Here is a 15,172-nt window from a genome sequence, read left to right on the forward strand (position 1 = left end):
GTACCACATACTGTAGTATTAGATATGCACGTCTGCACACAGTTTCACAGGCCGGAGGATTAGATACGCGTGTGTACACACAGTACCACACACCTGAGGATTGGATACATGCGTCTGCACACAGTACCATATGCCAGAGGATTGGATAAAGGCATCTGCACACAGTTCCACACATCAGAGGATTAGATACACACGTCTGCACATAGTACCGCATGCCGTAGGATTAGATACGCGCATCTGCACATAGTTCCACACACCAGAAGAGGATTAGATACGCGCATCTGCACACAGTTGTACACGCCATAGGATTAGATACACGCTTCTGCACACAGTACTACACGCCAGAGAATTAGATATGCGTGTCTACACCCACTTCTACACGCCAGAGGATTATATATACGCGCCTGCACACAGTACCACATGCTGTAGGAATAGATATGCGCGTCTACACACAGTTCCACACGCCGTAGGATTAGATACGCGTCTCTTCACACAATACCACACAGGAGAGGATTAGATACACACATCTGCACACAGTTCAACACGCCGGATGATTAGATACGCATGTCTTCACATAGTACCACCGCCAGAGGATTAGATACGGGCGTCTATACATAGCACCACACGCCGTAGGATTAGATACGCGCATCTGCATACAGTACCACACGCCAGAGGATTGGATGCGCACATCTGCACACAGTTCCACATACCGTAGTATTAGATTTGCATGTCTGCACACAGTTTCACAGGCCGGAGGATTAGATACGCGCGTGTACACACAGTACCACACGCCTGGGGATTGGATACATGCGTCTGCACACAGTACCATATGCCAGAGGATTGGATAAAGGCATCTGCACACAGTTCCACACATCAGAGGATTAGATACACACGTCTGCACATAGTACCGCATGCCGTAGGATTAGATACGCGAATATGCACATAGTTCCACACACCAGAAGAGGATTAGATACGCGCATCTGCACACAGTTGTACATGCCATAGGATTAGATACACGCTTCTGCACACAGTACTACACGCCAGAGAATTAGATATGCGCGTCTACACCCAGTTCTACACACCAGAGGATTATATATACGCGTCTGCACACAGTACCACATGCTGTAGGAATAGATATGCGCGTCTACACACAGTTCCACACGCCGTAGGATTAGATACGCACCTCTTCACACAATACCACACGGGAGCATTAGATACGCACATTTGCACACAGTTCAACACGCCGGAGGATTAGATACGCATGTTTTCACATACAGACAACATACAAAATGTACAAAACCAGTGCAAAATTGGACAATTCTTATGGGGCCACTACACAAACAAAAAATGTAATATACTCGTGCGAAGCCAGGTCCTTCTGCTAGTCTATATATATAACAAAGAGTAATTTCATATGCATTATGGATATTTGAAAAAAAAATGTGTAGTTATACTTCATTGCTCAACAGCAGTTGTGGAAATATTTGTTGTAGATATACTATGTTACTAGTGGTTTACAAAATAATCAGGGTATTTCAACAAAATAAACACCTTCATTTTGCAGAAAACACAACGATCAAAATTATAGTAGGAAGTGTACAGGCCTTTGCTTTGAATGACTGCAGCAGCTCTTCGGCCACAGACTATTGGGATAGTCACGGAACTGACACCCATTTGCAGACACCCCAGGAATAAACACAAATTCCTTGGTATGGTTAAAGGGTTTCTACCATTTAAAACTTTTCTCTAGGAAATACCGGTTTGTACCGGTATGCTAATTAGTTGTCTCGCAGCGATGGGGACGTCCCCATTGTTGCTCGAAAACCGACTCCAGCGCCGCCTCTGTCTTCTTCTGCATCCTCCCCTTCCTTCTTCAGCTGGATGTCGGACGCCTGCGCAGTACGCTCTGTTCGGCGAACTCGCCGAACAGAGCGTACTACGCAGGCGTCCGATGTCAAGCCAAAGAAGGAAGGGGAGGATGCAGAAGAAGACAGAGGCGGCGCTGGAGTCGGTTTTCGAGCAACAATGGGGACTCCCCCATCGCATCTCCTGTGCTGGGGGACGCCCCCATCGCTGCGAGAGAACTAATTAGCATACCGGTACAAATCAGTATTTCGAACGAACGGCACGGCGGAGAGCACTTCCAAAGGTAGGAGACGAATAGCCTTTCTAACGGCTATTCCGACGTGTTACCTAGAAAAAAAAGTTTTTTTAATGGTAGAATTCCTTTAAAGCTGGGATTGGCCACAGCGAATTTATTAAATTAACAGTAATATGAAACAGAGATTTAAACAAAAAACTCCAAGACCATGCCCTGACTCTTCCTCCATAGCTTCATCCGGATGTAGACCGCTACTGGTCGGCGGACATGTGGGCTAACTCATCCCTAAACCGGGGCGTGGACCTTACGCCACGCTGTGACAACTGAAAGAAAAAAGAAAAAATGAAACAGCCAAGGAAAAACAACTAAAAGCAATCAAAAACACACCGCAAGGGTAGGGTGGGAGGGAGTTCCTCTCACCAAGCGTTGGTAGAAGGTGCACAGCTCCTCACATGTACCCGAGATATAAAGAAAAAGCTCCACCTTTAGAAAGAACATAACTCCACCTACACCACGCCCACTCCAAACTCCCAGAAAGGCGCGAAACACAGAGAAAGAGCGAGAAGGGGTGAACACTTAAACATAAACACCGGTGTCTGTATTTATGCTTCACCACCATTACTTAAAACACCCAATAGTCTCTGCCCTTTTTCCCTACATGCTTCAAGGGCTACCAGGACATCATTAATATCTCACACTGCTCTTGGTGTGATTTTGGTCCTCTTTTTTTTCAGTCTCTTCCACAGTTCAGTGACTGCAGTGGGTTTCTTGGCCATTACTTTGTTGCCATGGATTTTCAAGAGGTTTTCTACTGGGTATAGATTAGGATTCTGGGCTGGATATTTCATTTTTGACAGAGTCGCCAGGTGGAGGGGGAAAATTGCAGGAATTGCTGCTGTGTCTCCATTGTATAATATAGGGGAGATCAAGTGACCATGGCAGCTGCTCAGCCCCTGAATATTTTTCATATTTAATTGCTCGACAAGTAAAGTTGCTTGCTGTCTGTGAATAATATCCTATTCTTTAATCATACAAGCAGCCAGAAGTAGATATAATCATATGGAAGATTTTTCTTACTTTCTAAACTGTGAGATGCACAGAATGTTCTGTCCAGGCCACAGACAAAGGAGTTTGCAGAAGTGTGTGGAGGCTGTCAGGTGAATCAACCCCTCCCCTCTACATTCACTGTGTAAAGAAATTACAGTCACTCCTCCTTCCACTCATTATGAAACATCTTGCATCTATGGACGGGACTTCCCTAGTAAATACAGAGTGAAGTGCAAAGTAGCTACAAGTGAGACACCTAATGGCAGGAATGTTGGAGCGGCTTTTCAGGCTGACAGCAACAACATTTTTAATTAAAGTGCAATACATTTTGGTCCAAAATTTTTATTAGATGACAATAAGTTGTCTGAAAATTTAGTGACCATTTAACACAACATGTGTATCATTTGTTACATTATTTCAGGATTAACAATTTTTTCAGCATTATTAATTATGGCACTTATGTTACTTTATTTACTGACTTTCTCTCCCCAGGATCTTCATAACTTGGAACTACTAATTGGAATAGCTTCTAGTGGTATAGCAGTGTATAGAAAACAGATTTGTACCAGCTTCTATCCATGGTAAATGCAAGCTCATTATTCCTCAAACATAACAAAACATGACAATTTCTTTATTAGATGCTTTTAATATGGACTTTGAATTTTTGTTACCATTGACTAATGTATTATTAACAAACTGACTTCAACCTTGTTACTGGATCAAATGTAATATACATATCTTAAATTGCAATTTTCATTTCCCATAAGGCCACACACTCAAACCCCATTCAGGTAGCACAGTTTGCATGTTGGTCATATTTCCAGAACTCTGCCGTGTGAGTTGAACTCAGTCTTTGTCAGTCCACTATGGGAAGAATATGCAAATCTGTCTTCCATGATGTAATTAGGAAGTCAGGTGCCTCAGTGTTGCAAACCAATAGAGGGCGCTCACTGGAATGTGCAAGCCTGTCTTCCCTGATGTAATTAGGAAGACATAATCTCAGTGAAAATAGCCCAATTTCCCATAGTCCCTTGCAAAGTGGAGTGCTAAAGACTTAATAAGTCTCCACACACCTATATGGTGGTCTCTCCCCAAGGAGTGACGATACCCCCCTTACTTTGTCAGTTCAGTAACAGTAACAATTAACAGTATCAGTTAACTTGCTATGATGCAGTGAATTCCATACACGCAGCCAAGTTAAGGAAAGTGGTTAGAAGATTTATGATTTATTCTGGATTTCTGGAATCCATGAGTTTCAGATTTTGTAATGAAACGCCCTTTTGTTGGATATCATCGCAGTTTATTGCTTAAGACTTTGGTAAGTTGGGTGACACACTCCATTAGGTACTAAATGGTAACCATAAGATTTATATTTGTTTACTCACATATGAAGAATTATTAAATATACAAAAATTGTTCGTACCTTGAATAATTCATATAATGTTGAATCATAAAGAAGGTAAAACCTATGATTCTAAATGTATATTTATTTAATTTTTTTTTTAGGGTCAACATTTTGAAAATTTCATTCAAAAGAAAAAAGTTTTTCATACATCAACATCTGAGACGTGTAAGTGATTCAATTTCCTCTCATGTACTCAATAATGAGTACAAAATACAAATAAAGGTGGTGCTCATGGTAGTCCTATTACTACGGTCATTTCTCACCTGATATTTTAGCACTCACTTTTCTTATAGGAGTGTGCATACATGGCCCCTCCTTAAATCCGGGTTCACACAGGGTTTTTTGGTCTGGATTTTGACGCGGAATCCACGTCAAAATCCATCTAAAAAAAACGCCTTCCATTTGAATTCAATGGGAACAAAGAAGTGACATGCCCTTTCTTCAGGCAGATTCCGCGTCTGATTCAGCCGCAGACTTCCACAGCGCGACACACCCTCCCGACTAGGCTCGGAGTGGAATGCTGCGACTGGATGCCGGTGCACTGTATGTACTGCATCGGCATCCAGTCGTGACTAGCTGTTTTTTGGACCGGATTCTGAGACGGCCTTCGCCTCAAAATCCGGTCCAAAAAACCCCTGTGTGAACCTGGCCAAAGTGGTGATTTCATTTGCTGGATTACTGTGGGTATTAGCGGCCAAACCCATTGTTTACAGAAAAAACGTCTTCTATTGCTTTAACTAATGTTTATGTCCTTTATAGCTTTTTATAGGGAGTCTGTCAGATTGACATCTTCTGTTTTTGTCTATTTTAACAGGGCTAATCAAGGCTATAGTATATAATTGAATGAATCCTCTAGACACCAATTAAATGGATGACTATCAGCACATTTTGGACAGTATTACAGCCAGATATCTAAATACCTACTGTTTATTTAGTTTAGTTTCACTCAAAAAAAAGGTAGTGCAGCAACAAAAGGAAACAATACAAAAATAAATACCTGCCCGGCTAGGCTCTAATTGAACATAGAATAGGTTACCTCACCTATAATAGCAAAAATCAAGAGCCAGTTGAATAATTCAGGACACAGCTCCAAAAAAACCAACCTCTCTGTTTGGCTCTCCAGCCCAGCTCTGCCAAAGTCTGGTGCTGGAGCTGACTTGTTAAGCCTCCTTGATGAGGAGACTCTCTTCAGCTGAGTCGCTGCCGGAACATCCCCAAAGTGTGGACTAGGGGGGGGGGGGGTGGAATGACAGGTCCCACTACCAACCTACCTGTCATTCCTAAAAATCCAACCCAATACTGGGCATTTACCAAAATGCTCAGCAGACGAAAGTTGTCTGCTGAGAACAAACATTCCTTCTGGATTTTTCTCATATCACCCACCTTAGTAGTCTGGGTGAGATGTACACCCCCTTCATTACCTGACCAGCCATCGGCTTACACTACCTAGATAGATAGGTAGAAAGTTTTCTAGATAAATCCATGGATAGATGCATAAATAAATCCATACATAACTAAATTAATGATTAAATAAATGTATAGATGTGTAGTCATGCAGATACATATGCATATATTGTTTTTTTGTAGTAGTTATTGAAAATTTTTCAACATTAACAAAATCAACGAAGGAAAATGCACAAGCTATTTGGAATTGTTGTAGTGCTGCCGCTCTGGTCTGCTCATTGTTACATAGTAGATGAGGGTGGATGAAGACATCAGTCCATCAAGTCCAACCTATAACCCTACAATCCCCTACAGTGTTGATGCAGGGGAAGGCAAAAAAAAAACCATGAGGCTCATGCCAATTGCCCCACTTCAGGGGAAAATAATGCTTCCCGACTCCAATCTTGCAGTCAGTATAAAAACCCTGGATCAACATGTCCTTAAAATTTAGAGTCCATAACCATAACCTGTAATATTGTTCTCTTCAAAAAGACATCCAGGCCCTCTTTGAACTTATTTAATGAATCCACCATCACCACTTCCCGGGGGCAGAGACTTCCATAGCATCGCTGTTCTTACTGTGAAGAATCCCCTCACTCGTGAAACTCTCCTCCAGAAGTAGAGGATCTCCCCTTGTCACTGTCACTGGCCTAGGAGTAATGATCTGCTTAGAAATAATTAAGTTAGAAGAACCTTAGCCTTCCAACTGTATTCTTTCTAGAGATATGCTTGAAAACACATTCAGGATTGAGATACTATTTTGCAGCTGCAACCTTAGTGCAGTTTCTTGTTTCATAGGACATCAGAAGTGAGTTTCTACATTTTGTAATGTCAGAGATATAACTGTTTGAAGTGACCCACCCCCAAGCCATATTTTTCCTGCATTACACATAACTCTCTACAACATACACAGTGAGAAGCAAGGGAAAGAATAAAGAAATGAAGAACATTTGTTAGTAAGTGTATTACAAAATTGAATGACACACATACTGCCAGAAAACCAAAAATTTTTGAAAGTTTTTACACTTTATCCTGCTTTATAATTTCTGTGAATAATCGGCAAAGCAGGGGGAACATTTGGCTGCAGAGCTGGAAATAGAGTCCATCAAGGTTCTACAATGCCCCCAAAACACTTTATTTTAATTTTCATATGAGGATATATACAATTTTTGTGAGGATGCTAGGGAAACTACAGTATATTCCTGCTGAAATACTCCTTTTAATGACTTTTTGAAATGTATCTTAGTTTACAATACTATTTGTTGTATTGTCTTGTTTGCAGAATGAATGTAGAGATCAGATAATAGCCTTCAATATGCTTAACTACCGAGCATGTAAAAACCTCTGGAAATCGTGTGTGGAACATCATACGTTTTTTCAGACAAAAAGATCACTACCTCATGAAAAGAAGCTTTTGTCGAATTACTGGATGCTGAATACAATTAACCATACCAAGTAAGTATAGTTATCCTATCTTTATCGCAATATTGTCTGTGTACACCTCACTAACAGTATATCTAAATTTTCACTGCGGATAGACTAAGGAGTACAGTGCTTTATGTGTTTATAGGTTAGATCCTTGGTTATAAAGTAAAAATAAAACGTTATCTGCTGTTTGGGGCAGTTCACTGAGACCAAAAACACCTATAGCAAACGTTATAATCGCCTCCATCACCCCCATAAAAGATACAATTAGAAACATCTGGTATCATTGTATTATTTTTCTGCTGCATGACACTAAAAACTTTACTAAAGCTTACCACACACTTGAAGTACCTTGCTAGTTGGCTATGTGATTGTTCAGCCTGATTTCCGTTTACACATACATCCTTGGTAGGGCAATGCATGTTTAAGTAGAAAAAGCCACTGGCAGATATATCTGGAGGCAACTTATGTCCCTAGGAACAAAAGATGAGGAAGTTGAAATTCACCTTTTACTTAGTAGGAAGCACTATGACTATGTAGAATAGAAAGGAAGATTAGTACAGTGTAGAACCTTCTGTTTAAATATCTACTTGCCACAAGGAGAGCAGGATGGGAAGGTTGTGTAGAGGGTGGGTATAGGAAGTAAGGGTTCTGGATAATCAGATATTGTAAAGTAATAACATTATATTTGCTAATAACCTGTCTCTATATCTCCTAGGAGTAATATATTTTCTTAATGTTTGTGTTTAATAAACATTTTCCATAGATATTTAGGTATATAAATAAAATAACTTTATTTAACTTTCTAAGATCTGCCAGCAGTCAGCTTTGCAGAAAAGTGATGGGTGGCATGGTATTAAACTCAGATTTAAGGAGATCTTTGTCTTTGGAGCATCTTGAAACCAAAAGCCTACCCTCTCGTTCTCCTCCTAATACACCAAATTGGTAAGTAATAGTCATAGACAGTAGTCTGATTTATTTATTTATCTATATATTTATTTAAAACCCCACTTAACCGCCTACCAGCACCACAGTGGCATGGAGAGAAGGGGCTTAACACATCGGATTATAAATGCACTGCATGATGATGTAATTGCCTTAGGAGCTGAGCTGGTATTATTAGTAGTGGGAGTTAGCTATAACATACAACAGATTTCTGATGTGATTTGTCATAAACTTGTTGGGCTGCGGTGACACTTGCACAAAAAAAATTGAAAAAAATCACAATTTTGGTTCAAAATTATGTGCGACAAATATTGTCTTTACTATGCCAGACAGCTGGTGTAAATCTTAGGCCAAGGTGACTTTAGTGTTGACTCCTGTCACATGACCAAAGATCGTCACAATGTTATTCAAATATAAGTGAATGAAGTGGCACTGTGATACAGAGAATGCTGCAAATGTGAAATATAATCTAACAATCCTTCATCTTTTTTTTAGAATTACTTGTATAGCGCCATCATACTCTGCAGCGCTTTACAGACATTGTCAGTCACTGTCTCATATGTCTTATATGTCTCACAATCTACATTCCCTATTAGTATGTCTCTGGAGTGTGGAAGGCAACCTTCACAAATACGGGGAGAACATACAAACTCCATGCAGATGTTGTCCTTGGCAGGATTAAAACCCAGGACTCCAGCGCTGCAAGGTTGTAGTACTAACCACTGAGCTACTGTGCTGCCCTCTTTTACCAAATAGAAGTCATAGCACCCTAGGAGTAGCAGTGTGACTGCCTTCAGTTACATTAGTGAAGGAGTCTCAAGGCCACACTGCAATTTTTGGTTGCATGACTGGAGTAACAGCCAAAGTTGCTATTTAGCCTAAGGCCAATGGTTACTACCTCTTCCACCCCACTGAATTAAGCCTGAAAAGATAATGCTTTGATTTCTTTCATGATTGTTTTACTAAATTCTTGTATTCCCTATAATTAGAGATGAGCGAACAGTAAAATGTTCGAGGTTCGATATTCGTTTCGAGTAGCCCCTCAATATTCGACTACTCGAATCGAATATCAAACCCTATTATAGTCTATGGGGGGGAAAATGCTCGTTTCAGGGGTAGGCAACGTTCAATCAAATTATACTTACCAAGTCCATGAGTGAGGGTCGGGCTGGATCCTCCGTGCAGTCTTCTCCTTGCAGTGTCCCCGCGGCGTCTTCCGGCTCTTCATTCACTCTGCCAGGCATCGGGCCTGGTCAGAGCCGACTGCGCATGCCCGCATTACAAGCGGACATGCGCAGTCGGCTCTGCCCAGGCCCGATGCCTGGCAGAGTGAATGAAGAGCCGGAAGACGCCGCGGGGAAGCTGCACAGAGAAGACTTCTAAAGGTAGAAGAAACAGCATTGATTGGCCGACTGTATAGCATTCGGCCAATCAATGCTGGTTCTGCATCGAACTTTTACATTCGAACAGCAAGTGGTATTCGATCAAGTACGAGTATTTCGATTACCGTAGTATTCGATCGAATACCTACTCGATCGAGTACTACTCGCTCATCTCTACCTATAATACTTCACTTGGAAATGTGCAGTTAGCAAATTAATGTTACATGTATATAATGTATATAATTTACAGTTCAGACACTGATATTGTGAAGGATATATGAAAAATGTCCATTGTGGTAAAAGCTCTTTAAGTGTCTATATAGCTGAATCATTCCATATATACTTCCTGCTTACTACTTGTTTTACCCTTTTGTGCGAACTGATTTGGATGCAGCCTTGCAAAGCCTGGAATTATGTTTTCTAAGGAGCTAAGTGCAGGCTTGTGTGATGATGCTTTTTCATGGCAACCCAGGGTCTGATCAGGGAACCTGGGTGTGCCAAGTCTCAGCCATTGTGATCCTGCCACAGGTTGTCCACCTGTATAAACTGCAATAAATGAGTATTGCAATATGTATTAATGAACCAGTCATTAGAATGGTTCAAGATCCCTTATGCATGTATTTTTCAACGTTTTCAAGTGCAGTGACTCCTAGAAAGAACATGTCCCAACAGAGTATCCGCAAGTAGCAGTCACTTATAAGATCACTTGAAGTTTCTATCAGCAGAAATGTAATGGCCCCTCAGTGACCCGTATGTAGTATAATGGCCCTCACACTTAGTGGAATGAGCCCTTCACTGCCCCACATGTAATATAATGACCCCACCTTGCCCCCACACTCAGAGGAGGTGAGAATTTCCCCTGTTTCTTTGGAGATTGTGTGCATGAAACATCTGTGAGAGTAAAGTTAAATGGACCTCATAGCTACAAACTTGCCTGTAGCCTTCGGCCAGAGTACCCTTTTTGAATCTGCATACATACAGTTAGGTCCAGAAATAATTGGACAGTGACACAAGTTTTGGCATTTTAGCTGTTTACCAAACCATATTTAAAGAGGACCTTTCATGGGTTTGGGTACAGGCAGTTTTATATACTGCTGGAATCAATATGGGATTAAAGTGTAGACTGTGATGATGAGAGAACCCCAGTTTATGTAATTTTCTTTGATATGTGTTGCTTTATATACAGTTTACCTACTCTTGTTAGTCCTATGTTGTTTACATTTGCAAATCAATCCATTTAGTGGTTTTATGTGGGTACAAAGCGAAAATTGTCTTTTCTGGCTCCAGCCAACCAATTTTATTACTTCTGGACAAACAGATGGCAAAGAAGGAAGGGGGGTCTAATGACCTTGAGATCAATCATTATTGTTTATTGTTTATTTATATAGCACCATTAATTCCATGGAGCTTTACATTTGGGGGTTTACATACAATACACAAAATATTTTAGATATAATACTAACAATGACCGACTGGCACAGTGGGGTAGAGGGCCCTGCCCGCGAGGGCTTACAATCTATGAGGGAAGGGGGGTAGAGACATAAGCTGAGGGGAGAGGCTGTTCAGATGGCAGTGCAGTGATAGTGTTATTGGAGGTTGTAGGCCTTCCTGAATAGGTGAGTCTTCAGGGCCTTCTTGAAGCCTGTGATTGTGGGGGTCAGTCTTATGTGTCTTGATAAGGAGTTCCAGAGTATGGGGGATGCACGGGAGAAATCTTGGAGAGGAGTGGATGAGAGTAGAGCTGAGTAGGAGGTCATTGGAGGATCTGAGGTTACGTGTGGGCAGGTAGTGGGAGGTTAGTTCAGAGATATATAGAGGGAACAGGTTGTGGATCGCTTTGAATGTTAATGTTAGTCGCTTGAACTCAATTCGCTGGGCTATGGGTAGCCAGTGGAGGGACTGGCAGAGGGGAGCAGCCGATGAAGATTGGTGAGAGAGGTGAATTAAACGAGCAGCGTAGTTTAAGGTGGACTGTAGGGGGTGAGGGTGTTTGCTGGGAGTCCATGGAGAAGGGTGTTGCAGTAGTCTAAGTGGGAGATTATGAGGGCCTGGACGAACATCTTAGTAGTTTCAGGGGTGAAGAAGGAGCGGATTCGATGGATGTTCTTGAGTTGGAGGCAACAGGAAGTGTTGAGGGTTTGAAGGTGTGACTTGAAGGATAAGTCGGAGTCCAGGGTTACCCCAAGGCATCGGACCCATGGGACAGGGGTAAGTGTGGTTCCGTTAACTTTGATAGATGGGTCAGGTGGAGGTGCCATACTGGGTGGGGTGAAGATGATGAACTCCGTTTTCTCCATGTGGAGTTTGAGAAAGCGGGAGGAGAGGAAGGAGGCTAATGTCTGGTCCAGAGATGTATATTTGAGTGTCATCGGCATAGCAATGGTATTGAAAACCATGAGATTCTACGAGTTGGCCCAGGCCAAGGGTGTAGATGGAGAACAGGAGGGGTCCTAGGACAGAGCCTTGGGGGACACTAACAGAGAGATGGCGTGGTGAGGAGGTGCTGTGTGAGTGGGAGACGCTGAATGTGTGGTTGGTTAGGTATGAGGAGATCCAGGAAAGGGCCAGGTCTGAGATACCAAGGGATGAGAGAATTTCTAACAGGAGAGAGTGGTCAACTGTGTCAAAGGCAGAGGAGAGGTCGAGGAGGAGGAGGACAAAGTAATGGCGCTTGGCTTTGGAGGTTAGAAGGTCATTAGTGACTTTTGTTAGGGCAGTTTCCGTGAAGTGATGGGGTCTGAAGCCTGACTGTAGTCTGTCAAAGAGCAGGTTGGACGAGAGATAGGAGGAGAGTTCTGAGTGGACGTGTTGCTCAAGCAGTTTTGAGGTGTACAGGACCAGTGAGATGGGACGATAGTTGGCTGGACAGGATGGGTCGAGGGACGGTTTCTTAAGTATAGGTGTGACTGTGGTGTGTTTGAAGGCAGAGGGGAAGGGTCCATTGGCTAGAGATAGGTTGAAGAGATGGGTTAGGGCCGGAGTAATAACTTCAGTGAGTTTGGGGATGAGATATAACTGGATTGGGTCAAGCACGCAGGAGGTGAGGTGGAATTTGGAGATTAGGGAGGAGAGTTTTTCATTAGTGATGGTGGAGAAACAGGTCAAGGATGATGAGCAGTAAGCAGTTGGGTAGAGGGGTTGCTGGGGGTGTAGGGTGAGACTGTCTCTGATGGTGTCAATTTTAGTTTTGAAGTAAGAGGCAAAGTCATTAGCTGAGATAAGTGATATCAATCCCAGGAAAACATCCTACTTTATCAGGATTTTGCATTTGAGAATAGGAGGAGGGGTGGGGCAGCAGGGGTGTGTGATTACACACTGTTACCCTTGGTTCACATCTGCGTTCGGTAATCCATTCGAGGAGTCCACATGGGGTCCCCCCGAAAGGACTACCGAACACATTTGCAAGCAGTGTGCAGTGAAAGCACAAGAACCCCATAGATTATAATGGGGTCCGTGTGCTTGTCGCGAGATCTCCGCATGGAACATGCGGACAGGAAAGTAGACTGTGAAGTACTTTCCTGTCTGCATGTTCCCTGCGGAGATTTCGCGGCAAGCAAACAGACCCCATTATAGTCAATGGGGTCCGTTTGCTTTCACTGGCACACCACTTGCCAGTGCATTTCGTATTCCATTTGGAGGGGTTCCCATGCGGACTCCCCCGAATAGATTATCAACGCAGATGTGAACAAGGCCTTATCTGTGCCTGACTTTTGAGAACTTTTGTCACATCTGTGAAAGCAGTTAAAAAAGCTGAATGTGTCCATTTAACTACAGAAGATCTCCAAGCCCCTGGAACCAAAGATTTTTAAGAATTATTCCTTTTTTCTCACATTTATTTTAACTTTCTAACTTTACTTGCATATATCACACTGCACCCTTTGGGTATTAAATTGTTAAATTTAAGATTATTTTGTATTACTCTATGAACCCATTACCTTTTTGAGGTGTGTATGAGACGCCTGTGTACAGTCATGGCCAAAAGTTTTGAGAATGACACAAATATTATATTTTCACATGATCTGCTGCCCTCTGTTTTTTATGTGTGTTTGTCAGAGGTTTTTATCACATACAGAAATATAATTGCAATCATATTATGAGTAACAAAAGCTTATATTGACAGTTAGAATGAGTTAATGCAGCAAGTCAATATTTGCAGTGTTGACCCTTCTTCTTCAGGACCTCTGCAATTCTCCCTGGCATGCTCTCAATCAACTTCTGGACCAAATCCTGACTGATAGCAGTCCATTCTTGCACAATCAATGCTTGCATTTTGTCAGAATTTGTAGGTTTTTGTTTGTCCACCCGTCTCTTGATGATTGACCACAAGTTCTCAATGGGATTAAGATCTGGGGAGTTTCCAGGCCATGGACCCAAAATCTCTATGTTTTGTTCCCTGAGCCATTTAGTTATCACCTTTGCTTTATGGCAAGGTGCTCCATCATGCTGGAAAAGGCATTGTTGATCGCCAAACTGCTCTTGGACGGTTGGGAGAAGTTGATCTTGGAGGACATTCTGGTACCATTCTTTATTCATGGCTGTGTTTTTAGGCAAGACTGTGAGAGAGCCGATTCCCTTGGCTGAGAAGCAACCCCACACATGAATGGTTTCAGGATGCTTTATAGTTGGCATGAGACAAGACTGGTGGTAGCACTCACCTCGTCTTCTCCGAATAAGCTGTTTTCCAGATGTCCCAAACAATCAAAAAGGGGATTCATCAGAGAAAATGACTTTACCCCAGTCCTCCGCAGTCCACTCCCTATACCTTTTGCAGAATATCAGTCTGTCCCTGATGTTTTTTCTGGAGAGAAGTGGCTTCTTTGCTGCCCTCCTTGAGACCAGGCCTTGCTCCAAGAGTCTCCACCTCACAGTGCGTCCAGATGCACTCACACCTGCCTGCTGCCATTCCTGAGCAAGCTCTGAACTGCTGGTAGCCCGATCCCGCAGCTGAAACACTTTTAAGAGACGGTCCTGGCGCTTGCTGGTCTTTCTTGGGCGCCCTGGAGCCTTTTTGCCAACAATGGAACCTCTCTCCTTGAAGTTCTTGATGATGCGATAGATTGTTGACTGAGGTGCAATCTTTCTAGCTGCGATACTCTTCCCTGTTAGGCCATTTTTGTGCAGTGCAATGATGACTGCACGTGTTTCTTTAGAGATAACCATGGTTAACAGAAGAGAAACAATGATGCCAAGCACCAGCCTCCTTTTAAAGTGTCCAGTGGTGTCATTCTTACTTAATCATGACAGATTGATCTCCAGCCCTGTCCTCATCAACACCCACACCTGTGTTAATGGAGCAATCACTGAAACGATGCTAGCTGGTCCTTTTAAGGCAGGGCTGCAATGATGTTGAAATGTGCTTTGGGGGATAAAGTTCATTTTCTAGGCAAATATTAACTTTGCAAGTAATTGCTGTTAAGCTGATCA

The 15,172-nt window shown here is 42.4% G+C and overlaps 1 protein-coding gene across 2 annotated transcripts in view; it reads left to right on the forward strand.

Annotated features, from left to right (window-relative positions):
* Positions 1–15,172, forward strand: part of PTPN3 (protein tyrosine phosphatase non-receptor type 3) — a 247,473-nt gene that overhangs the window by 155,722 nt on the left and 76,579 nt on the right. For both annotated transcript variants that reach the window (XM_075270995.1, XM_075270996.1), the window contains exons 10-13: positions 3,641–3,729; positions 4,655–4,718; positions 7,279–7,451; positions 8,232–8,366. In XM_075270995.1, the coding sequence (XP_075127096.1) occupies positions 3,641–3,729; positions 4,655–4,718; positions 7,279–7,451; positions 8,232–8,366 (461 nt within the window). The remainder of the gene's footprint in view (positions 1–3,640; positions 3,730–4,654; positions 4,719–7,278; positions 7,452–8,231; positions 8,367–15,172) is intronic.

This window comes from Leptodactylus fuscus, chromosome 4, assembly GCF_031893055.1.
Source record: "Leptodactylus fuscus isolate aLepFus1 chromosome 4, aLepFus1.hap2, whole genome shotgun sequence".
Classification (NCBI taxonomy): Eukaryota; Metazoa; Chordata; class Amphibia; order Anura; family Leptodactylidae; genus Leptodactylus; species Leptodactylus fuscus.